Source organism: Cetorhinus maximus, unplaced genomic scaffold (genome assembly GCF_964194155.1).
Source record: "Cetorhinus maximus unplaced genomic scaffold, sCetMax3.hap1.1 HAP1_SCAFFOLD_636, whole genome shotgun sequence".
Classification (NCBI taxonomy): domain Eukaryota; kingdom Metazoa; phylum Chordata; class Chondrichthyes; order Lamniformes; family Cetorhinidae; genus Cetorhinus; species Cetorhinus maximus.
In genome coordinates this window covers 21,030-46,279 of record NW_027596578.1, presented here as the reverse complement: position 1 = coordinate 46,279, position 25,250 = coordinate 21,030, and the positions used below count along the sequence as shown (strand labels likewise).

Genomic DNA, 25,250 nt, shown 5'->3' with positions numbered 1-25,250 from the left:
GGCCTGAGTCATTTCCTCACCGGTCTACAAGGTTACCAAATTCTTTCTTTTCATTGGAGAATAGAAACTTGCAGCACAGAACAGAGGGAGGTCATTCAGGCTGTCATGTGCTGGCTTTTTGAAAGACCAGTCATGCTTAGTCCCACATTTCACCTTTCTGTCCATAACCCCTGTAAGTTCTTCATCCTGATCCTAACCTGTCCAACCCCCTCTTAAAGTTAGTTCAGTCAGCTTTCATCACCACCACTTCAGTTGGAGTATTCCAGATTTCGACAACTGAATGAAAAAAATTCTCCTCATCTCCCCCCTTGATCTTTTGCCGAAGGTTTTAGTTTTGTGACCTCTAGTTATTGAAGGAATAGATTTTCTCCATCTACACATATCAAAATCTTTCATCTTGAAAACCTCAAAAGGCCACCTCTCAACCGTACCTGTTCTGAGGAGAACGGTCCAAACTTTTCCAGTGTTTCCTCATAGCTGAAGTCCCTCATCCCTGGTAACACTTATTGATTTGCCGGTGACATTTATTCCTTTTCCGACATGGTAAATATTTTGATCAGTAAAACTTCTTCCACTTTGGGTCTTGGTCTTTCATTCAGAAATTTGCACCGGATCCCAGCGAGCGTGTCAGTGTCTGTGGGGGGCCTCCATGAGTGTTGTCTGTACATAGTTGGTGTGAGTCCACTTAAGTCTTCCAGTATTTGCAGGACTTCATAAGTTCAGAAATCATTGTGGTACAGAATATTACATGGCTGGAATCTATTGGAACGCGCAAATGTATATGGATGCAAACACCGAGTTGCAAGAAGCACAAGCAGTTTCTTTAGGTCATGTTGAAGCTGACATATTAAAGCGTTACACTGATTTGCTTCCTTGGAAGATTTATGTGCCCATCTTCTATAACTATTTGCTCTGGCAACAGATTAATGGGAGATAGTCTCCTTTATAGACTAAGTGTCTCAAGACCTCTTGATGCACATGTTGTCTTTGGAAGAATAGTGGAACCACCAATATCTTCTGCCATTTAGAGGACCCTTCCTCTTCCTAGCCCCATCCTGTATGCCCACTCTTGCAGTGGTGTGAATTCAGGGACGCCAGCATCTTCTGCGACTTGATTTATGTCTATTCCTTGTGCACAATCCCAGAGAGTTCGTGTTGGCAGCATGTTCACTGTGCGAGGTATGTCAACCGAACTGGGTCATTTCTCCACACACTTTTTCCAGCCAGGCTCGCTGGGTGGTGATCAGGAGCCTTTGGCTTTTCGCAACCACCGGATGTCTCAAGGCACTTTACACCCAATGAAGTACTCTTGAAGTGTAAGCCTAATTGTAATGTACAAAATACGGCAACCAAATTGCACACAGCAAGCTCCCACAAAGGGCAATGTGACAATGAGCAGATAATCTTTTCGTGATGTTGACTGAGGAATAAATATTGGCCCAGGACAATGAAGACAGCTCCCCTGTTGCTCTTCAAAATGTTATCATGGGATCTTTTAATCCACCCGAGCAGCCAGGTGGGATCTCGGTTTAACATCTCATCTGAAAAATGGCACCTCAGAGAGTGTAGCACTCCCTTAATAGTGCACTAGAGTGTCAGTATATTTTATGCTCAAGCCCTGGTGTGGGGCTTGAACTCAGAACCTTCTGACTCAGAAGGGGGAGCGCTACCCACTGAGCCACCTGTGACCGCATCTGCTGAGAGAGACAAGGGGCTGAACATGGGGCCTTCTGGTCTGTGGCTTTTAACCATAGACTGTCCAGTTGAGTTATTCAGGGAGTTGATCGCTGTGTTAAAGCACCATCCAATATACTTAGCTGACCTTGGGATTAAACTGAAGCTTGTAGCTATTGCTTTGTAAAAGATTATTAGTAAAATGAACTATTTTGAAGGTTCTGTAGAATAACAAGAAGCCTGGTGTCTGATGTCAATGTGTCATGTGCACCCGCAACAAGATTCATTATTTCTGGGCTTCTGGACTTAACATTCGTCTTTAACACTATCATTAACACTTCCTTGGCCTTGTGCCCATGACATCTTTGTCCAATCTCTCCTGAGCTCCCACTTATCCCTGAACTTCTATTTTGCTCCACCTGCTCCACTCCCTTTCTTCAACTGTATAAAACCCATCACGTTTCTGCTTCTCTTCAGCTCTGCAGAAAAGTCATAGGGGCTCGAAACATTAACTCTATTTCTCTCTCCACAGGTGCTGCCAGACCTGATGAGTATTTCCGTTTTTATTTCATTATTTCTGAGGTCAGCGATGCGGTGCTAACTTTGAAGGAATCATCCAATTTAGACAGAGCACTCAAAGGGGCACTGCCCCTGCTTGTTTTTGATCACACTGGATTGCCTGGCAACATAAAAGCCTTTTCTCTCTTCAGCTCCTACCCACTACTCCCCTTCTGCATTGTTCAGTGACCTGTAACAGGTCATTGAGGCTGCACCCTATGTTACAGCTGTAACAGTGGTTTCTACTTGGTGTGGGCACAGAAGTTGAATAAATCTGGCGTCAAGGTCCAAGTCTGGAGCAAAGCACAGCGATATCTTAAAGGTTAGCACCCTGTTCCCCACTGCCATTCCTCCAGATTTATCAGAACTTTTAGTCCAGGCGGGGCAGAAACAAGTCAATGTACGTTCAGCCCAAGCGACGCCAGAGAGGCAGGGTAGGTGAAGTGTACAGTGTGGATCGTCTCTGCCGCCACATTTTGTGATCCTTTCAGGATGGAAGTGCTCCTGGGCTCTGTGAATTATGTTGATGAAGGAAACCGCTCCCCAAATTGTCTTGGGTAACAGGAATGTTGCTTGTTCAGCTAAAGCAGGAGCGAAGAGACGTAGAACTCAGGAACAAAAGGGAAGAGGATGACAGAAAACGGCAGGATGAAATCCGGTGGCAAGAGGAAGAACGCAAGCGTAGAGATGAGGATGAGCTAACTAGGAGGAAGCAGGTAATGTGTCCCCTGTGTAGTTCTTATCAGCCTAACCCATTCCCGAATCCCATGGTTTCTCCTGTTGGTTAGTTTGTCTATGGGTCAGTGACCCAGGCTACGGTTAAGTCAGTGAGCATCAATGTGACATTTGCAGTGTAATGTGGGGGAATGTGAGGTTATTCACTTTGGTAAGACGAGAAAAGCAGAGCATTTTTTTAAAAGCCGTGAACTTGTAAATGTCAGTGTTCAGAGGAGCTTGGGTGTACTCGCACAGGGAAGGTTAGCAAACAGTTAGGAAGGTAAAGCACATGTTGGCCTTTATTGCAAGGGGGTTGGAGTACAAGAATGAAGAAGTTGCTGCAATCGCACAGAGCTTTGGTGAGAGCGTACTTGGAATGCTGTGGGCAGTCTCGGCCTCCCTATTTAAGGAAGGATATACTTGAAATGGAATTACAGCAAAGGTTCACGAAATTGGTCCCTTGAATGAGAGTATTGTCCAATAAGAGGCTGAGTAAATTGGGCCTAAATTCTTTGGAGCTAAGAAGAATGAGAGGTGATCCCATTGAAGTATACAAGATTCTGAAGGGGTTTTACAGGGGTAGGCGAGCTTGTTTCCCTGGCTGGGCTACTTATAACATGTGGTACAATCTCAGGATACGAACATACGAATTAGGAGCAGAAGTAGGCCATTTGGTCCCTCGAGCCTGCTCTGCCATTCAATAAGATCATAGTTGATCTGAATGTAACATCAACCCCACATTCCCGCCTACCCCTGATAACCTTTCAACCCTTTATTAATCAAGAATCTATCCAGATCTTCCCTAAAAATATTCAAAGACTCTGCTTCCACTGCCTTTTAAGGAAGAGTCCCCCAAAGACAGTCAAACCTCAGAGAGAAAAAATTCTCATCTCTGTCTTAAGTGAGTGACCCCTTATTTTTAAACAGTGACCCCTAGTTCCAGATTCTCCCACGTCCCCTTCTCATCCACCCTGTCAAAACCCCTCAGGGTTTCAATTAAGTTGCCACTTGCTTTTGCAAATTCCTCTAGATACAAGCCTATATGTCCAGCCTTTCCTCTTAAGACAATCCACCCATTCCTGGTATTAGTCTAGTAAACTTTCTCTGTACTGCTAATGCATTATATCTTTCATTTAAATAAGGAGACCAGCGCTGTACACAACACTCCAGATGTGGTCTCACCAATGCCCTGTACAACTGAAGCATAACCTCCCTACTTTTGTAATCAATTCCGCTCACAATAAATGATTACATTCTATTAGCTTTCCTAATTATCTGCTGTACCTGCATACTGACCATTTGTGATTCATGCACTAGGACACCCAGATCCCTCTGAATCTCAGAGATCTGCAATCTCACCATTTAGATAATAAGCTTATTCATTCTTCCTCCCAAAATAAACAATTTCACATTTGTCCACATTATACTCCATTTGCCAGACCTTTTAACTACTCACTTAACCTACCTATGTCATTTTGTAGCCTCCTTATGTCCTCTCCACAATTTACATTCCTACCTGTCTTTGTTGTCAGCAAATTTAACAGCCATTCCTTCGGTCCCTTCATCCAAGTAATTTATATAAATTGTAAAAGGTTGAGGCCCCAGCACTGATCCCTGTGGCACACCACTCATCACATCTTGTCAACCTGAAAAAGACCCATTTATGCCTACTCTCTGCTTCCTGTTAGCTAGCCAATCTTCTATCCATGCCAATATGTTACCCTCTACACCATGAGCTTTTATTTTCTGCAATAACCTTTGTTGTGGCACTTTATCAAATGCCTTCTGGAAACCCAGGTACAGTACATCCACCAGTTTTCCTTTACCCAAAACACATGTGACTCCTTCAAAGAATTCCGATATATTAGTTAAACGTGATTTCCCTTTTACGAAACCATGTTGACTTTGCCTGATTGCCTTGAATTTTTCTAAGCGCCCCACTATAACATCTTTAATAATAGCTTCTAACATTTTCCCTGTGACAGATGTTAGGTTAATTGGCCTATAGTTTCCTGCTTTCTGCCTCCCTTTTTTGAATAAAGGAGTTATATTTGCTATTTTCCATCTAATGGAACCTTCCCTGATTTCTAGGGAATTTTGAAAAATTAAAACCAATGCATCAAGGGGCCGATCATTTAAGGCTGAACTGAGTAATTTCTTCACTCAAAGGGTTGTGAATCTTCAGAATTGTCTATCCCAGGGGTTTATGGATGCTCCATTATTAAATATATTTAAAACTAAGGTGGATGGATTTTTAATCCTTCAGGGAATTAAGGATATGGGGAGTGGACGAGAAAGTGGAGTTGAATGGCGGAGCAAGCTCAAGGTGCTCCACTGCTGCTCCTATTTCTTAAGTTCTTATGTTTTTAGGTTGACCGAAGCAATTTGCAATTGTTTCCAACCTATTTAATGTATTGTGAATGTGGTGTAAAGTCATGTAGACCAGAATTTCCCACGTTTTCATTCACAGATTTCTGTTCTGAGTTGCATTGTAGCTATGTTGTGGGCCTCTGTGTCCCTGGGTTGGCAAGAGGCAAAAACTTGGGTGGGCTTTGAGCCCCTGGTTGCTGGTTGTTGACACCCGCTGGAGAGTGTATGTGTGGGTGTTGAGTCAGGACAGGATTGGAGCTTTGGTGCAACACTTCCATGGTCAAAAAACGTGCTGACACTCGTTCATGAAGAATAGCCGCTCGGGGAATGTCTGAGGTTTGGGGGAAAAGTAGAGAGGTGGATTTATAAAAAGAAATGGTGTTTCTTCTCCTTAAACCACTGCAATCAGTCCCTGTGCTGACGGTGCTCCTGCAGTGGCGTTTGAAGATGGAGTTTCCAGGATTGAGAGCTGCTGGCAGTATAATTCCAAGTCACGATGGTGTGAGGCTTGGAGAGGATCTTTCAGATGGTGTTCCTGAAACATTGCCGCTCTTGTCCCTCGGTGGGACTAAGCGATGCTGCTGAAATAAGGTTGCTGGGTTGCTTCCTGTAGGTGATGCCGGACTCCCAAGACTTAATAAAAAAAACGCTACTTTTCCTTTTGATTTCTCCAGTTGCTATCTCCCTGGTCTGCCCATCATTTCAGTCAAGCCTCTACTGTTCTGTAGCTGACTAAGAAGGGACCGTGAGCAGCTCAGTTAGGAGTTAGGTTATTCACACACCCCATCCACCCCCCCTTACCCCCAGTGTGGCTCTGTCACTTTAGAGATATTGGGTTCATTCATATTTAGGTTCTACTGCCCAGCACATTAGACCACTACTGAACCACCCTAGATTGCTGCTGTTTTGTGACTGCATTTTGGCACACGGAGGGGGCAGGGGAGGCCGAGTTCTGATGCTGCAGACCATCGCTGACACAGCCAGCCACAGCCCAAAGTAACTGATCTGTTTCCATCCAGGAGGAGGTGGTCCGATTTCAGAGGGAGCAGCAGGAGGAGGCCGCCCGGCGCCAAAGGGAGGAGGAGGATCGCCGACAAGAGGAAGCCCTGAGGCGACGTGACGAGGAAGAAAGGCGGCAGATGGAGGACATCCTCCGAAAGCAGGTGACTTGCTGCGTCTTTACTGTGTGTGTGGGCCATGTCCCTAAACCAGATTGTATCTTCATTAACACATGCCCTTTGACAGCTGTTCATAATTGGTAGGTTCATGCTCTGTAGTGGTTTTTGGTGCGATGATTGTACAACCTCACTGCTTGCGGCAAGTTTACAATGTAATCTGAGACCTGTTGATGGAAATTCCCTGTCTTCCCCGCCCATAATTCCTTTGCTCTCCCGCATCCTCCGGATTAGCATTGCGTTTGCAGGAAGCTTATAGAGGTAGATTTGCGACGTGACTATAAACAGTGGCCCCTCCTTATGAAACGCATCCCACGCTGGAGCCCTCCATCTGGCTGCAATATCTGATCCATAATAGAATTTCCTGCCACTTGGTGGAAAAATTGGCATGACCATTATGGAGTGGTTGCCCATTTCATCCATGTCGTTTATTTATTGCCTTCACTCTCTGAGCATTTTATGTGGGTGCAGTGATGCTGTGGTGAGGGTAGAGTACCAGGGCCCTGGCGTACTACCCTTCTTAGTTGCTTAATTGAAATAGTAACGCAAAGTGTAGAGTTGGAAAGGAAAGCACCTCCCAGTTAAATGAACATAAAAGTGAGGATATGCTTCAGTTATACAGGGCATTGGTGAGGCCACACCTCGAATACTGTGTGCAGTTTCGGTCTCCTTATTTAAGAAAGGATGTAAGTGCATTGGAGGCGGTTCAAAGGAGGTTTACTAGATTGTTACCTGGAACAAGTGGGTTGTCTTGTGAGGAAAGGTTGGACAGACTGGGCTTGTTTCCACTGGAGTTTAGAAGAGTGAGGGGTGACTTGATCGAAGTATACAAGATCCTGAGCGACCATGACAAGGTGGACGTGGAAAGGATGTTTCCTCTTGTGGGTGAGTCCAGAACTAGGGGTCACTGTTTTAAAATGAGGGGCCGCCCGTTTAGGACAGAGATGAGGAGAAATTTTTTGTGAGGGTTGTGCAACTTTGGAACACTCTGCTCAGAAGGTGGTGGAGGTGGGGGTCACTGAATATTTTTAAGGCAGAGGTAGATAGATTCTAGTTAGCCAAAGGAATCCAAGGTTATTGGGGTCAGGTGGGAATGTAGAAATCGAAACATAAGATCACCAGCCATGATCTTATTGAATGGCGGAGCAGGCTCGAGGGGCTGAATGGCCTACTTCTGTTCCTAGTTCTTACGTTCTTATGATCCTTATTCATCCAGCTGAGAGAGTCTGATGAATTGCTGGCCACTCAGTCCGTGTTGGGCTTCTCCGCAGAATTCAGAGTGTGCTGTGCAGGGACTGAGAAACTAGAGGCCCGCACGGAGGGAGCCCCATAACTGAACTGCAGCTAAACCTCTGCGCACCCGTAATGTACGACTCGCTGTTCAGAATTTTCACAGGGCAAAGCCTGGTTCAGACTGGTGTCTCATTGCATTATTTTTTAAACATGCAGTTTGTCTTCGTTGAATGATAGAAACCTGTGACAGAGGAGGAGCCCATTTGGCCCATTGTGCCATTACTAGCTCTCAGAGTAATTATGCTTAGTTCCATAATGTAGCTTTTTGTGCATAACCCTGTAAGTTCCTCAACCTCAAGTAAATCTTAACATTATAGGTTCAGTTTGTGTCACCTTTACCGGTAAAGCATTCCAGATCCTGACAATTGAGGGGGGAAAAAAATTCAATTTCCCCCTTTTTACCACTGGTTTTAAATCCATGATTTTTGATTATTGACCCGCTCATCAGAGAGAATAATTTTTCTCTGTCTCATCCCTGGCATCATCCCAGTGAACCACCTCCATATTGAGAAAAGCACTTAAAATTTCTTTTGTGTTTTATGTGTCTACATTCCCATTTCTAGGGTACTGCGAGCGAAGTTGGAGCAGGCTCCTTGTTCATCCAGCTTCCTCTTAAATGCGTCTGTGCTATTCTTCTCTACTACTCCGTGTGCTCGTGTCTTGTTGTTCCAGGAGAAAGACCGGCGGCAGCAGGATGAGACCCGGCGGTGGCTGGAGGAAGAGGAGAGCAGACGCCAGCTGGAGGAAGAGGCCAGGCGCAGGCTCGCTGAGGAGGAGGAACGCAAACGCAAGGAGATGGATTTACAGCTTCAGCGGCAGCAGGAGCTGCTGAGACACAGGCAGCAGCAGGAAGCACTGAGGCGCTTGCAGCAGCAGCAGTTAGCACACATAAAGGTAGCACTCGCTTATCAATGCCCCTGGAGCTTGGTGGAAGATGGTGTAACTAGATCTTAGTGCATACCAGAGTCCTGGATTTGATTCCCGTCAGACTGATGGGATTAAAATCTCCCTGCTGACTATGCACTTAGTTAAAATGGGATGAGTCTGGTTTTTTTCAGTCTGATGACAGTTCTCACAGGGCATTTGCAGTACAGCTCTCCTTTACTCTGGGGCCTCTTACAGTCTTGCTGTTCCATTCTGAGTAAACTGAAATTATCTGGCTCTCTCCTTTACTCTTCAGAAGGCTAGAGAATGTAGATAGAGGGCAGTGTTATCCCAGTTTCCCTACAGCAAGTGGAAGGTTCATGTTAAAAGCCTTTGGCTTTTATTCTCCTCCTATGGGACCTGGCTTCCTAGCAGCTGCCCTGAGAGATGAGCTTTCACAGAATTTGATCTTGTAATGTAAGCCGTGGATGAAGGCATAGAGATTTACATATAAATTTGCAAATGACATTGTCAGACGGTTACAGTAAGTTGTGTGAATGGGTGCAAGAAGCTACAGAGAGACGTGGACACTGATGGCACCCAGTCTTACCTCGCGACCACCACCTCTCTCGATGACTCCACTGTTGCTAACTTATCAAAGTTGCTGATCTGGCATCCACTACTGGATAAGCAGCAATTTTCTCCAGTTAAATATTGGGAAGACTGAAGCCATCTTTTCTTGGTTCCCACTTCAAACTCTGTTCCCCAGCTACTGACTCCATCTCTCTCCCTGGCAACAGTCTGAGATTAAGCCACTCTGTTTGCAACCTTGGTGCCACTTTTGGCCCCGAGATGAGCTGCTGACCTCACATGCACGCCATCTCTAAGACTGCCTATCTCCACTTCTGTAACATTGTTTGACTCAGCCCCTATCTCTGCTCTTCTGCTGAAACCCTCAATCATGACTTTATTACCTCTAGACTCGACTATTCTGATGCCTCGCTGGCTGATCCCCTGCATTCTACCCTCTGGGGCTTGAGGTCACCTGAAACTCTGCGGACCAAGTGTTCCAGAGTGGACCTTGTTCACTGTATTGGTGGATGGCATTCAGTGACTGCCCCTTTGTGTTGCCTCACATCCACTCCCCCACCCTCCCGGGCCCACTGCGTTGCCGCAATGCTTCTGTTTGTTGGGGGTGGGGTGTTGTGGGGTCATTACTCGGCAGCAGCTGAATTGATGAACTGCCTGGAGAGGAGCTGATTCGAAAGGTGATATGAGGGGGGGAAAAAATCCCTCAAGGCCCATGGAATAGAATCCGACTTCATAACTTAGCATCAGTACCTGACCCCTAACTGTGCTGAAGCTTTGTCAGAGACTAGCTAGTGAAGGAGTTTGACAGTGTGAGGTTAGATTAGCCATGTCTGAGACCCCCTTACCCCTTGGTGGGGGTTTACTCCCCCACTTGTGAGCGAGACTAGAATTAGTGGCCATTACATAAGGTGATTGCCATTAAATCCAATAGGGAGTCCAGGCGAAACTCCTTTGCTTGGCGAGTGATGAAAATGTAGTACTCTCTACCTCAGGAAATAGTTGGGGAAAATAGATCTGATGTATTTAAATGGTTGTTGGATCAGCACGAGGGAGAAAGGAATAGGAGGATATGCTGGTGGGGTTAGACGAAGAGAGGGGGCATGGAGTAACATAACCACTGGGATAGGCCTGTTGGGCCAGAGGGTCTGTTCCTGTGTTGCAGATGTGATGTAACTCAAAATGTTGCAAGGTAAGAACTGACCTGTTGTTCCTTCATCAGATCCCATCTTCCAATTCGTGGGGGCAGCAGTCCAACTCCGGAGCACCTCTCCAGAAGCTGGAGGAGGAACGGGAACGGGAGCGACAGCGCAGGGAGGAGGTAAGGCGGACGAGAATCCGCTCTTAACATTTAAAAGTGCATCCCTGCCTGTGCCCTACCACGCTGCTCGCCACATGTGGTCTGGGAGCTTGTCCAAGCAAGAGCTGAGCTGGCAGGCTATTTGGCAGCATGTGGCATCGCAGGAGCTTGATCCTATCCTCGCCCAACATTGTTGGGCACCTGTTTCTTTTTGAGTGGCAAACCTCAGTGTGTTTACCCTGATTGGTATCGCAGCTCTGACACCAGGGTGCTGAGCAGAATTCCAGCTCCCTGTCATCTGCCCTGGTGGAGACCAACTAAAGAAGCCAGCAATGTGGCAACTTGTGGACAATGAGACTCTCGTCATTTTGTGTTGTACATCTACCCACTTGAGCCTTCAGGGGAAACTCATATTTCTGAAGCGAAGGGACCTGGGGGTGGGAATGCATTATTGCTTTACAATATAGAGCACAGAATTGCCATAATGTTCTGAAGTGAGCTTTCCAAAATACAGTTGAGTTTCCTTTTCTTGGTAATCTGATGCAGCGATGAAAATGATCCTGCTCTCAGGATGACATACGATGCCTTCAGTTGCCGCTGTGAAGTCTTGCACAGTGCTCCTCTGAACTAAGTCAATTCCACTGCCCCACTGCTACCCTCTCAAACATGCTGACTCGTTGCGGTGTGACAGGAGCTCTCTCGTGCCTCGTCTATATGAACATTAATCTTGTGTGTGTGTAGTGTGTGTGTGTGTTTGTGTGTTGGTCAGCAGGTCTTTTTTTTTTCATTCATGGGATGTAGGCATCTCTGGCTAGGCCAGCGTTTATTATCTATCACTAATTTCCCTCGAAGGTGGGGCTGACCTGCCCTCTTGAACTGCTACAGTCCATTTGAATCACAGGCAGACAGGCTCAAAGCTGTCCTCCACACCTCGCAGAGGTCACGGGGGGGTGGGTGGGCAGAATTCTAAGCAAGAATCCTGTCCTCACCCCCTCCTGGTGGCAGGGCTGTTTGCAGCATCTTTCACTCAGCTGAGATCAAATAACCAGCACAGGCTGTGAACTGAACCTGCCACTTCCTACCCTGTGTCGGCTATTTTACTTGTTGCCTTCACTAAGCTAATGGGCAACTTTGGAGCAGAACTCGAATTTAGATTTAAAAAAACTGCTGCATTTCTGTGGTGCCTTTAACCTACCCATTGATCTCAAGGTGCTTCAGTTGAGCATAATCGAACAAAATTTGACACTCAGCCTCTTAAGGAAATATGAAGACAGGACTGAAAGCTTGGTCAGTGAGAAGCAAAGCCAAAGAAGTTTAGGGAGCAAATTTCAGAGCTAAGGGCCCAGAAAGCTGAAGGCGTGAAGGCCAGTGGCGCAGCGATTAAAACCAGTGATGCTGAAGACTTGAGGACTGGAGGAGCGCGGAGATCTTGGAGGGTTGTAGGGCTGGAGGCAGTTACAGAGACAGGGAGGGGCAAGGCCACATTGGGATTTCAAAACAAGGCTGAGTTTTAAAGTAAAGCCATCGCCCTAGTGGGACCAATAGAGGCCAGTATAGTCCAGTAATTATAATACTGTTCTTGACTTCTAAGGTCAGGTACACATAGACTGGTGCAGCCAGAGGTTGCATAGTATTAAGGATTAGGTCACAGTGTATCTCCCATTGACATACAGAAAGTGATGAGTGGGCATTCTGCACCCAGTGCCATTCAGTGATGGATCGTGTATGCCTGCAATGGCTGGCAGGAAAGTCAGCAGCAGCTCGGGCTCCCCTGGTCTATGGCTGTCGACTTGGTCATGTAAAAAGAGCATGGCCAAGCCTCGCTGATGCATGTGCTCCATCCACCCTTTGTCTGCGGGAGCCACGAAAAGATAAGCATAGAAAATTGTAATTAAATTTGAAAAAGCGAGTGAATTTTAATGTTCTTTGCTGCAGCAGTGCCGTCAGCAACAGGAGATAATGAAGGCCCTTCAACAGCACCAGCAGCAGAAGTCACCTGGCTGGAACAATATCCCCAAGCAGTCAATGTCTGTCAAATCACTACTGGAGATGCAGCAAGAGCTGCAGAAACAGCAACAGCAAAGAGCGCAGGCACGAGCAGTGAGTATCGTTTAGCCCACCCAAATTCAATTCCTTCCCCACAATGCTTTCTTCCGGCAAGCTGACTCTTTCTGGCTACACAGATTCCGGGTAGCTTATCTGAGCAACTCTCTCCCTGTCAACAGGGTATATACGCCAACAGAGTGTTCAGTTATGCGGGCATCACACCTGAAGCTAATCCTGTCCTCGCCAGTGTTGCTGATTAGCGAGCAGAGGACATGAACTGCTCTGGTCGCAGTTTGTTGTAACATCACGAACACTTGTAAACAGAAGGCGTTTACATTTAGAAACTGTGATCAGAGAAAATCACCACAAAGATGTGCTGAGCCATCTTAACTTCACTGTGGCTGTCCCCTACATCAAGTGGGGCATATACTTCAATCTCTAGTGTGTATTCGACAGCGACAAGTAATGCTGCAATTTGACTGGTCCCTACTCCCCCACCCCCCACCCACAGACAATTGTAGAGAAGAAATTAATGTGTAACTTTCCTTTGGGAGGAAAATAACTCTTTTTAAAATTGTGAAGCCTTTCATTCAGTTCCTTAGTTCACCCTTTCCTCCTCTCAAACCCTTTTCCTACTTCCTCTCCCACATCTCCTTCCTCTTCCTCATCACTCTCCAAGAGCTCACTCTCAATCAGCCTTCTCCCTCCCACCCTCCTGCTTTCCGCAGCCCCCCCGCACCTCCCCCCTCACTCCCCAATGCCCACTCTCCTTTTCCCGTTTTCTCTCTTTGAGCTAGCTACAGTGACTTACCCTTTCCCCTTTCCCTGATCCTCATTGAGTAGATGTTGGAACTCAGGCCTTGCCCTGCTCCTCATTGTGCCTGAGGTGGATGAGCTGCTGCTAACTAGTTACCATTGTCTGTTGGGTTGGCCTGTGGCCAGGGTTTTGTAAACTGATGGACAGTGGCTCGGGTATATTGTCTTGTCTTTCCTCTGTCTTTGCTGAATACTTTCTCTGTCCTTTTTTCTGCCTGCCATTAGCATTCCAGTATACCTATCAACAACTCATCAGTGTGGGGATTGCCCAGTCAGTGGGGGTCTGATATGAACAGCATGTGGAGTGTACACGAAAGTAAGAACTCTAACATAAGCCTATGGGGGGACGAAGCTGTGAAGAGCACGGGCCCTGTGATCAGGAGCGCAGGGCTGAAGAACAGCAGGAGCAGTCCCTCACTAAGGTTTGTCTCTCCGTTCTCCCAAACAGTGCATAGTGCTCGGTTTTTCATGTTTTAATACGTGGGGGTGGGGAGGGTCTGTGCTGTGAAAGGATATTGGGAGGTTTGTGGTTCAATGGAGCCAAACAAAGGGCGTTTTCCAGCATCTAATGAAGACGAGTAGCAGTTGGCACAAAGGTGAGAGGTTTTGATGTAATAGGTTGAGGAAAACGATTCCCTCGGAAGCAAGAAGCCCTAGATTTAAAATCATTGGTGGAGGGGTCGGTGGGGGGGAAGAGATCCAGAGTGGAGGTGAAGATTTTTTTTCATCACATTGTCGGGACCTGGAACACTCTACCTGAAAAGGTTGTGGGAGCTGACTGCAAACGTAATTGCAAAAGGGAGTTGAGCAGGTTCCTGAAAATGAGGAACTTATCAGAGTTACGGGAATGTTGATAGGTGACGATATACCAGCACTTCTGTGATGGGTCGAATGGTCTCCTGTGCTGCACTCAGTATTTTGCTTTTGTTTCATTAGGGAGCCAGGCTGGGTTGACTTTGATGTTCTCTCGGGGTTGACTCTACAAATAGAAGTCATTAAAAAATAGACGAAGGCTGTAATAGCTTGCCTCCAAATTTCAGTCTTATGTGTCTCCGTTCCAAAGTTTGCTTTGGAGGAGCCTCATGTTTGAACTTTATCTGGCTGTCATATTGGCGCACCCACGGCTGCAAAGTTATTATTTTTTAAAAATCTCTTTCCTGCAGCGACTCGTACGGGATTCCTACCAGACCGAGTAAAAAGAAGACTGAAGAGGAGGAGAAGTTACTGAAGCTGTTCCAGGGAATGAACAAAACCCAAGATGGCTTCACGCAGTGGTGTGAGCAAATGCTGCATGTTCTTAACACAGCCAACAACCTTGATGGTACGAGTCAATAGTCCACATTTCTCTTCAATCTAACCGCATTTGAGGTGCTCGAGTAGCTGATCTGAGCGCTGGGACTTTTTGATCCAAGATTCTACTTCAGGACTAGTTTTAGAGTCATAGAATCATAGAGCTCTACAGCACAGAAAAAGGCCCTTCCGCTCATCAAGTCTGCGCCAGTCAAACAAGTACCTAACTATTCTGATCCCATTTTCCAGCACTGGGCCCATAGCCTTGTATGCCATGGCATCGCAAGTGTACATCCAAATACTTCTCAAATGTTATGAGGGTTTCTGTCTCTACCACCCTTTCAGGCAGTGAGTTCCAGATTCCCACCACCCTCTGGGTGAAAAAAATCTTTCTCTCATCCCCTCTAAACCTCCTGCCCCTTACCTTAAATCTATGCCCCCTGGTTATTGATCCCTCCCCCAAGGAGAAAAGTTCCTTCCTGTCTACCCTATCTATACCCCTCATAATTTTATACACCTCAATCATGTCCCCCCTCAATCTCCTCTGCTCCAGGGAAAATAACCCCAGTCTATCTAATCTCTCCTCATAACTAAAACTCTCCAGCCCAGGCAACATCCTGGTAAATCTCCTCTGCACTCTCTCCAGTGCAATCACATCCTTCCTATAATGTGGATTCCAGAGCTGCACACAATACTCTAGCTGTGGCCTAACTGTGTTTTATACAGTTCCAGCATAGTGTTTTTTTTAACAATCTGATTATATTCAAAGTTCAGTTTCTCGGCCTTCCATGCATTTTTGGGATTGAGAGTGTGAGGCAGTTTGTTTGATTGCCTTCATGGGTAGTGTGGCTATGGGAGAGGGGTTGTACCTCCCCACTGCACAGGTAATAAGACCACATTGGTAAATTTTGCATAAGGTGTCCAAAAAAAAGCTTTTTCCCCCTTGCAATGAGAGAGAGTGATGGATCACTTGCTGTCAGACTGTTGTTGTTCTTGCTGTCGAATGGCAGCCAAGAATGGTCAACTCCTGTCTTCTTTCACCCTCTTAATCCACCAGCCCACCCCCCACATACACGCTGGCCGTGATGAACTAACTGAGCGAGTGCATTCGGGCATCGGATGTGAACCCATTCACTACGCGACGCCACCTTCTGTTTTCACTCCTTGCAGCTACATTCAGGTCTGTTGCCTTCAGCTGAAGCGGTCACTCTGGCTGACCATTTCTGTGCTTATTGATTCCATCCCATCCCCTGTTTCTGAGATTCCAACGCTCCCCACTCGGCAATCTTGGGATGTCCAGTAAAAATCTGGATCCGGAATTCCACTTTGTAATTGCTGGGGATGATGAGGGATCGGAACTAAATTAAGAGAGCTTGTCCCCTCCCCAATTTCTTTCCTCAAGAGTTTGGTCAGGGTCTCCTTAACTTGGTGACGCTTTGTGCTCTCCAATGTGTAGGATGTTAACATTGGGACAACTGGGTGCATGTTTCAGGCATTCAGTACCTGCATTGAACAATCCTAGGCCATGTAAAGCACAGTGGAGCTCCTGCTACTATGTCATCACTTCAGAAGAGCAGCCTTCACTAAGGAGCAGCATTACATTTTTCACTTCCCACATCGACTGTTGTGGCTCTGAGTGAGACCACCAGGTGACCATAAGGGGCAGCCATGTGGTTTGAGCCCACGATCGCTCAGAACCGATTGAGGCAACCAAAATTCAGTTTTATGTTGGGTTATTCCAGCTAGCAGAGAGAGAGAGAGAGGAAACTTGGTTTGTGTGGGTCTTCGGTTTGGATAGGTGACGGTCTCTAATATTTTTTTTCCAAAGTATACTTTATTCATAAAATATCTAAAAGTTCATTCCAAAACATTTCAAATTAGACATTTCGGAAAGTGCGATATTTAACTTTGTAGATAATGTTGTACCCTGAGGTGCCTCAATACAATTGCATTACTATATACATTCAATGACAAACACACAGCCCAAGGGCTTCTGCAATCTTACCAGCCCCTTGGTGTACTATAGCTGAAAGGCCTTAAATGGTGGCCTTTCCCCATTGCATCTTTGCGGCAGCGGCTTCCCCAAGCTTTCCTGTGTCTCTCAGCACTAGTCCTGGACCTCGGAATGTGCCAGCCTGCAGCACTTGGTCGGGGACAACTCTTGGCACTGGAAGACCAACAAGCTTCGGGCAGACCAAAGAGCATCTTCCCCCGAGTTGTTGAGTTCCTAATGATGAGGCAGAGTTACTAGTTTGGAAAGTGAGTTGAACGTTTGATCTTGTCTGGGTTTTCACTAGCACCCTTGTCGTTGCAGTCCCCACGTTTGTATCCTTCCTTAAAGAAGTGGACTCGCCATACGAGGTGCATGATTACATCCGTGCTTATCTGGGTGACACCCCGGAGGCCAAAGAGTTTGCCAAGCAGTTCCTGGAGCGTCGTGCCAAACAAAAGGCCAACCAGCAAAGGCAGCAACAGCAACAGGTAATGTATGGATAGTAAAAGGAGCAGCACAGCTCTGCTTTCCCGTTGGAATCTTTCCCTGGTGTGGCAGAATGCCTCCTCCATAAAGTCGCAAAAGCGTAATTATTGTGCGTACCTAATGAACTCATGTTAGATTAATGGAATCATGTTGCCTTTTTTAACACTGGCTTGAAACGATTTCAGAACTGGACAATTGTTCTTCCTATTTTCTCCGTCCCTCTCTTTACTTTGGCTGGGGTGGCATTCTCTGCTCACTGTCTGCTCACTGTCTGCTCACCTGCCCATAATTTGCTCAGGTGACCATTTTCTTCGGTTCCACCTCCTCGGCCCATCGCAGGAGTATAGCCCAACGTGATCAACTACTGGGGAAAGCAGCAACTCTCTGCACATTACATTGTGAATAACCACTTTATCTTCTGTGTGGGTGGGTGGAGAGGGTTAGAGCTGGAAAAATCCTCATGGTTTTCCTGACCTGTGGAAGATGCATCCGAATCTCGGGGTAGCATGTCACAGAAACGGGCAGTGAGCATCTTGTGTTGGGATCCGGTTTCCTGAGGATTGATGGTGTTTTCCCTTTCTTTCCTAGTTAACAAAGGAGCTTTTAAGCCTCACCGGGAACCTCGCTCTGCAGCCTGACAGGTTACAGGTTAGCATGGAACTTTTCTTCCAGTTTATCTCATTACTACCCTAGTTACAAGCGACCAGGCGCAGGATTGTGTTTCGCTGACTTTCATTGGCTCCTGAGTCTGGCGCTAGTTGTGGCTTGTTCAAGGGATGGTATATAGGGCCATCCAACTCAAGAAGCGGTGGGAAAGGAATGAGAGCGAGGAGTGTAGTTTTGAATGACCATTGCAGCCTCGTGTACCTACTGCATTCTCCCGTGGTTCCAAATGTGCCATCTTACTGGGCAGTGAGGCATTCATGGACTGGCCCCCATTACCAGCAGCACCCAGTGATGACTGGTGCTCCTGGCTGACCATTGCTTATTCAAGGCATCTGTACCTGCAGGGTTTGCCTCGTCAATGGACTGCATGACACTAACTCCAGAACTTTCCAGAAGTGGTTTGGGGGAGTTGGTTGCGGGGAGAGCAGGGGGTAATGCAAGGGGAGCCAGCACATGGAGCTGCTGCCCTGTGGGGAGCAGTACTGGTGGCCCTGCCAGCAGGTGGATTTGGAATTGGGTGCCTGGTTTCACCCTTCTTCCCCCCAGCCCCTGCCAATCCTTGGCTGAAGGTGCCAGCTGCTGCTGGGTTGTCCAGTTACCGCCTAATCCCCGCCAGCCCAGGGGCCACTGAAGCCAGTTGCGATATCGCTGCCGACTGAGTGAAGTTACTCGTTCCAAAGGTTCTGAGAAACTAATTGTGCGATGGTTTCTCTTGTACCAGGACTCTATCTGGGGGATCAGTTCAAACAGCCTACAGTCACTATTCCAGGGGAATCACAACAGTGCACAGCAGTCGTCTTACGAGAGCTCGCAAGCTGGGAAAAAGAAAAAGAAGCAAAAGATGGTGCGGGCTGATCCGAGTATTCTGGGTAAGAGTCACTCTCTCCTCTGACTGTGTCGCCACGATCTGCAATGCCTGGAACCCACAACAGGGGATAGAACCACTGGACTGAATACTCACTGCACCGCTCGGTGTCATTCCTGATCTCTTCAGTCCCCAGTCCTTTCTGGTTCACACGCCCATCCGTGGCTTTTGGCCAGTTCTGCAATGGAGAACTTCATTTCATGCAGCTCTTCTTTCCCCCCAGAGTGAAAGAATTAACTCGACGTCGAGGAGATTGGGCTCCACCTGATGCCTTCAATCCCAACAGGAAAGTGCCTCACAGTGCAGGGAGCAGGATCTTCCTGAAATGTTCCCTTACTGACTCTTGCTTCTTGGTGAAGTCCAGTCTCTCCCTCTGCCCCGCCTCCCCTTGATTGGTTGTCTTGCCAGTAATTGTGGAATAGGGGGCTGAACTTCCTTATTGCCCTAGTGGGGGGGGGGGCGAGCTTTGCTTGGTGTAGAATGGAGAAGAGCAGGCTGCCTCAGGTTCGATTCCTGCCCACTGCTTAGCCAGCACACGTCAGCCAGGGGGGCGGCAGTCAAGGGGCAGCAAATGGAAGAATCTGTTGCGAATCCCACCGGTTGCATCCAGTGACCTCAGCCTGGCAAGTGTGAGTGTGCGTGGACATTAGTGAGCTCAACTGTGATGTTGTCTCCCTCACAGTCGAATAACAGCCTGTCCCTCCACTTAAATCTCCATGATCAGCATCTGAATGGAGTTACCGGAGGGCAGCCTGTGGAGCCAACCCTGAGCCCGGAGGGGAATCATTATTTCCTGCAATTTTTCGGTGCGGTACAGAAGTCCTGGTTTGCGTTTGCAGTTCGTCTGTAGGGTTACAAGCTGGTTCCGCTCCACATCGCCTTGGCTGTCAGGACAGCTGCTGAACCCAGTGCAGAGTCGGCGTGAAAAGGTCGGGGGCAGTGGGGAGTTAGTCCCTTCCTTTTTGAATCTAAATGAACCCCTGTGCTCTCTTTTTTGTTTTATAAAACACAGGCTTTTCTGTGAACGCGTCGTCAGAGCGACTGAACATGGGAGAAATAGAGACAATGGATGACTTTTAAACAAGGTTTAAAAAAAAAAAGAGATACCCCTTAAAGCTGCCTTTTGAATCCTACTCGACCGTACCTGGAACATGCTTCATGGCAGGTGGTCACAGTGATGAATCCAGGATCTCTGCTCCCTCTGCTGCCAAGGAGTGTGGAATTCACTTCATTTTTTTGGTGAACCCTCTGGGTACTTCTGTTCTTCATCGGATGAAGCACCTTAATAAACATGCACTTTATTAGACGTTGTACAGAGACTGAAACTGGAGGTTTTCTTGAATTTAAAAAAAAAGTTCCTTTTTTTTGGAAATATATCTGCAAAACACTGTTACTGTTTTTTTTTAAAAAGAAAAAATGTGTTTTTTTTTTCTGTTGGAAAGGATGTGGAGCCTGAAGAAATGCACTTACACAGACTGAATGCAGAACTGGAACTTTTGATGTGTTATAGTTTGGACAATGTGATTGCGAGTTTGGGTCCCTAAGAAAAGGAGAGAGGGAGAGAGAGAGAGAGTAAGAAAGAGAGAGAGAGAGAGAGAGACAGGGAATCCAAGAGTCAGGAGGCCACTTTCTGAGTTTTACTTTGGTTGCGCACACAGCACCAAGCTACATTGGACTAACCAGAAGAGCACTGCGCGAGTGTGGATTTTCAGCGTTTACGTGGTGCTTTATACAAGGAATGTAAAAAAAAAAAAATAATAAATAAGTAACTTGGACAGGGTGGTTCAAGTGGACTGCTGCGTTGACAGCTTTCTTGTTGGTTTTGTTTCTAAAAAGCAGCTATTTCTCCCCCCCCCCACCCATCCCCTCGCACGCTTTGGCCCCCTCCTCCACCCTAACTTCTGCCAAGATCTCTTCACCTGGGAATCCCGCCCCAGCATCAGGAAAACTGACCTCCCCGCTGCCTCGGTGACCACACGCAGCTCCCCACCCCCACCCCCGACGGTGCGGCTGGCCCAGAAGCGGGCAGCGGTGGAACTGGCCGAGGGGGAAGGAAGGGGGGGTGGGGAAGAAGGACTGCGGCCTCGGTTTTTGCTTCGGGTACTTCGGAAGGTGACAAGACGGCGGCAAACCCCAGGCTCCAACGACTGCCCCCCCCCCCCCGCCCCGCCCTCCAACCCCACCGAGGGCAGGCAACGTGACAGCACTTGTGACAGCAGTATTGCTCCTTACCACTGTTCATGTGGGAGCATTTCAGCCGTGTGTGTGTGAGTGAGTGTTTTGAAAAGGGGATAGTTGTACTTGATCTGTTAAGTGTTTCTTTACTTCCAAACGTCTGATCCCATTCGACGTTGACCCAGAGCGGTCATACTGAGGCCCCTCTCTTTTTGAATGTTTGCTGCTTTACTTTTGATCCCTGCTACACTGGCTCCGACTAAATAATGCATGTGTTGTTGTTGTTTTGTGCAAGTTTCTTTTCTCGTAGTGAACCACGTTTTTGTCTTGAAAGCTTTGAGAAACGTGCTCACCCTAAAGTAGCGTCCAGCGAGGCCGGGCAGACGTGTACAATGTTTATTTCACGAGGCGGCTCTCCGTTGGAGGATTGGGATGCCAGCTGTGTTTCCTCACCTTGTGACCGGACTGGGTAAAGGCTCTCTCTGCTTCTCTTTGTCTAGCGAGTGTGTTCAAAGTGCTGAGAAATACCCTCCCTCCCTCTTCCCGCCGCCATCTCAGTGCCTCCCTGGGCACCATCTGACATAGTGTGCCCTACGTGATAGGACTGCCCCAGGTTTCGGTGCCAATTAACTTGGCTAAGACTCAGCCTGAAGCATTGCAAGGGTGGGGGTGGAGGGTGGTCGTGGTTTGGTTTCAGCCGGGATTACCTACTCCTGATGGCTGCCCAGCGGCTCCGGGTTCAAAACCCAATGTTGGACGGTGATCGGTCGGGCTAGCCCGTGGCCTGCTAGGACCCCAGTTGCCTGTCCGTGTGTGCACAGCCCCAGGGGGAATAGGCGTTTGAGCCCTGTACCTGCAGGGAGCAGGGTGGATGGCTGATGAAGCCAGACCTCGGGCAGAGAGCGAGCTTTGGGTGACCGGATGAAAACACAGGAGGTGGGGTTGGGGTGGGGAAGGGAGGAAGAAGCTGCCTTGCCAGTTACTGAGCACCTCCGTGGCAAGAATGCCATTGATTGGGAGGGGAGATGTAAAGAGCAGCTCTATATGACCCCTGAGAAACCTCAAATGGACTTCTCCCAACTCAGTGAGTGCAGCTCAGTGTACTGCTGCCCTGAAATCCCTGGTTGCTGCTACCTGAAACTTCTCTTCCCCCTGCCCACTCCCCCATCCCCTTCTTCCCCACCCCCCCTCCTCTCTCCATCCTTCTATGCTGCACTCTCTGCACTCGTTCCTGTAATGGGTGCCAGAGGCAGGCCTAGACCATGAGGCTGACCCTTAGACTTGTTACGGTGGCTGGAACATCCCTTCCCTGGTTGGGATTTCCTCAAGTGCGTTTAGCCTGATTTGGGATTGCTGCCAGTGTTGTGTGATTATTTGGTTTCTAAATTATTTTGCGCGTGACAAGCTTTATTTCTTTGTTTATTGCAAACAGCTGAACTTTTGTGGATTAGCCTGAGGAGTTGAATTGCAGCTTGTTTTTTTAAATGATAGGAAATGTTGCTGGAAAGCGAGCGAGAAGGTCCTGCAGCTTTCATTGGAAGGGATCTGGAGTGATAAGATGGCGGTAGCCTTGTGAGAGGGCTGTTTGGAACAGAGTGCGTCTTTTTTCCGACTGCTTCTCTGTGCCAAGTTGGCGCTGCCTTGACCACTTGTCCTGGGGGGGGGGGGCGGGGTCATGCGCCTGGGAAGCTCGGGCATTAAGGTGTGACTGGTGTCCGAACCCCGGTCCTTTGCCAGTGCAGCATGCGTTTCATGTGATCCCGCGTTGGGGTGAGGCGAGTGTCCTACTTTCCCGCTCCCACCCCAACCTCATCTCCCTCACCGTGTGGGGAAACCCATGAATATAGTTTATGCAGCTCAGCTAGAGAGAGTGTCCTCAAAATGTTCACCTGCCCCTTCACAACCCCGCCCCCTCCTCCTCCTCCTCCCCCCCCTCCCCTCCACCGCTGCCCAGTTTACTCCCTCCATCCCTCTGCTGTGGCTGGTGTGATTCCTTGGGTCAGCTTTCAACTGAGTCTTTTCCCAATCGGGTGATGGACTTCTCCAAATTTGCACCCAGTGCACAATTTTTCTCCCTGGGGTGGGGAGGGGGTTGAAATAAAAGTCAGTGCCTGACCTTTGGGCCACTGTTCTCCATTATTGTCCTTTCCTTCAACAAACATTTGTGTGTTTGCTTTTAAAAAATGTGATGTGTGTGTATCTTTGTGTGTGTGTCTATGTCTGTCTCTCCCTCTGTCTGTCTTTGTGTCCCTGTGTGTGTGTGTGAGGGGGGGCTCTGTGAGGGTAGGGGTGAGGCTCTGTGAAGGTGTGTGTGAGACGGGGGGGCTCTGTGTGCGTGTGAAGGGGGGGCTCTGTGTGCGTGTGAAGGGGGGGCTCTGTGTGCGTGTGAAGGGGGTCTCTGTGCGTGTGAAGGGGGGGCTCTGTGTGCGTGTGAAGGGGGGGCTCTGTGTGCGTGTGAAGGGGGGGCTCTGTGTGCGTGTGAAGGGGGGGGCTCTGTGTGCGTGTGAAGGGGGGGCTCTGTGTGCGTGTGAAGGGGGGGCTCTGTGTGCGTGTGAAGGGGGGGCTCTGTGTGCATGTGAAGGGGGGCTCTGTGAGAGTGTGAGGGGGATGCTGTTTGTGTGTGAAGGGGGGCTCTGTGTGCGTGTGAAGGGGGGTCTCTGTGTGTGTGAGGGGGGGTCTCTGTGTGTGTGAGGGGGGGTCTCTGTGTGTGTGAGGGGGGGTCTCTGTGTGTGTGAGGGGGTTCTCTGTGTGTGTGAGGGGGGTTCTCTGTGTGTGTGAGGGGGGTTCTCTGTGTGTGTGAGGGGGGTTCTCTTTGTGTGAGTGAGGGGGGTTCTCTGTGTGTGTGAGGGGGGTTCTCTGTGTGTGTGAGGGGGGTTCTCTGTGTGTGAGTGAGGGGGGGTTCTCTGTGTGTGAGTGAGGGGGGGTTCTCTGTGTGTGTGAGGGGGGGTTCTCTGTGTGTGAGTGAGGGGGGGTTCTCTGTGTGTGTGAGGGGGGGTTCTCTGTGTGAGAGTGAGGGGGTGTTCTCTGTGTGAGAGTGAGGGGGGGGTTCTCTGTGTGTGAGTGAGGGGGGGGTTCTCTGTGTGTGAGTGAGGGGGGGTTCTCTGTGTGTGTGAGGGGGGGTTCTCTGTGTGTGAGTGAGGGGGGGTTCTCTGTGTGTGAGTGAGGGGGGGTTCTCTGTGTGAGAGTGAGGGGGGGTTCTCTGTGAGTGAGGGGGGGTTCTCTGTGTGTGTGAGGGGGGGTCTCTGTGTGTGTGAGGGGGGTTCTCTGTGTGTGTGAGGGGGGTTCTCTGTGTGTGAGTGAGGGGGGGTCTGTGTGTGTGTGTGTAAGGGGGGGGCTCTGTGTGTGTGAGGGGGGCTCGGGAGGGTCTCTGTGTGTGTGTGTGTGTGTGTGTGTGTGTGAGAGGCGGGGGGGGCTCTGTGTGTGTATAAGGGTGGGGAGGCTGTGTGTGTGTGTGTGAGGTGGGGGGAGTCCGTGCGCTGGTTGAGCTCTGTTCTTGGGAAGTGCTCAGTGCTGCCACCAACCATGACAGATCTGGAACTACCAGTTCCTCACCCAAGTCTTGTCCAACTCCAGCTCCTTTCTCCAGACCCAACCCAAATTTGGAAGGAGAAGCCTGTATAACGGGACTGCTCTCTGTACCTCACAAGTCGACCAAAGTCCTGATGGAGAAACTGGGATGTGGGTTGGCTGGAAGTTTCCAGCCCTGAGCATTGCAGCAGCCCTGGTGACAACACTGACAGCAGCTTTAGACATTGTCGAGGTTTACGGTGAGACAGGCACAGGACAAATGTATAGGCTGCTGCAAGACTCTCAATTTGGGGGTCGGGGTGAGGGGGGCGTTGTATCAACTGGCGGCCTCACCGTTAAACCCTGGCCATAGCAGCTGGGCAATCGCCTGGTCTCAGCTGTACTGCAAAAAACAAACCAGGTCATTCACTTTGTGCCCAGTTGTGTTCAGCTGCTTTTGAATAGGGCAAGAATGGTGAGACTGATGAGTCACGTGCAAGGCTGTTACCAGAGCGGATATTGAAACACCACTTGTTGCATAAGCTAAATGAGTTCTACACTCATCCAGGTGTAGAAGGGTATATTTTAAACAGTCTTGTTTTCTCACCACGCCACAGTCCGCTTTCTGGAATACATCCAGGAATGTGGGTAGATGAAGGAGGTGTGTGTGTGAGAGTGTGTGTGTGTGTGTGTGTGTGTTTGGGGGAGGGGGGTTGGGGTGTGAATGCAAGTTGGTTGACTTACTTGCACAGGCTTGTGGTTGATTTTAATTTTACCACCGATATCTGTCATGGGTTTTTTGCGGGGATAGGGAGGGGCTGGGTGTATAATGTACTTTTTAAGAAGTGTTGTGCATAGTCTCCAGAG

The 25,250-nt window shown here is 48.4% G+C and overlaps 1 protein-coding gene across 10 annotated transcripts in view; it reads left to right on the top strand.

The window, feature by feature from the left end:
- LOC144674366 (GRB10-interacting GYF protein 2-like) overlaps positions 1–20,508 on the top strand; it is a 91,786-nt gene extending 71,278 nt beyond the window's left edge. For 7 of the 10 annotated variants that reach the window (XM_078535763.1, XM_078535766.1, XM_078535762.1 and 4 more), the window contains 11 exons: positions 2,814–2,948; positions 6,339–6,482; positions 8,460–8,681; positions 10,462–10,560; positions 12,475–12,639; positions 13,627–13,823; positions 14,565–14,722; positions 17,006–17,172; positions 17,759–17,818; positions 18,558–18,705; positions 19,714–20,508. In XM_078535763.1, coding sequence (XP_078391889.1) covers positions 2,814–2,948; positions 6,339–6,482; positions 8,460–8,681; positions 10,462–10,560; positions 12,475–12,639; positions 13,627–13,823; positions 14,565–14,722; positions 17,006–17,172; positions 17,759–17,818; positions 18,558–18,705; positions 19,714–19,781 — 1,563 coding nt within the window. In that variant the 3' untranslated portion in view covers positions 19,782–20,508. The remainder of the gene's footprint in view (positions 1–2,813; positions 2,949–6,338; positions 6,483–8,459; positions 8,682–10,461; positions 10,561–12,474; positions 12,640–13,626; positions 13,824–14,564; positions 14,723–17,005; positions 17,173–17,758; positions 17,819–18,557; positions 18,706–19,713) is intronic. The other 3 variants (XM_078535769.1, XM_078535767.1, XM_078535761.1) reach the window with 2 other exon arrangements.
- Positions 20,509–25,250: the final 4,742 nt, after the last annotated feature.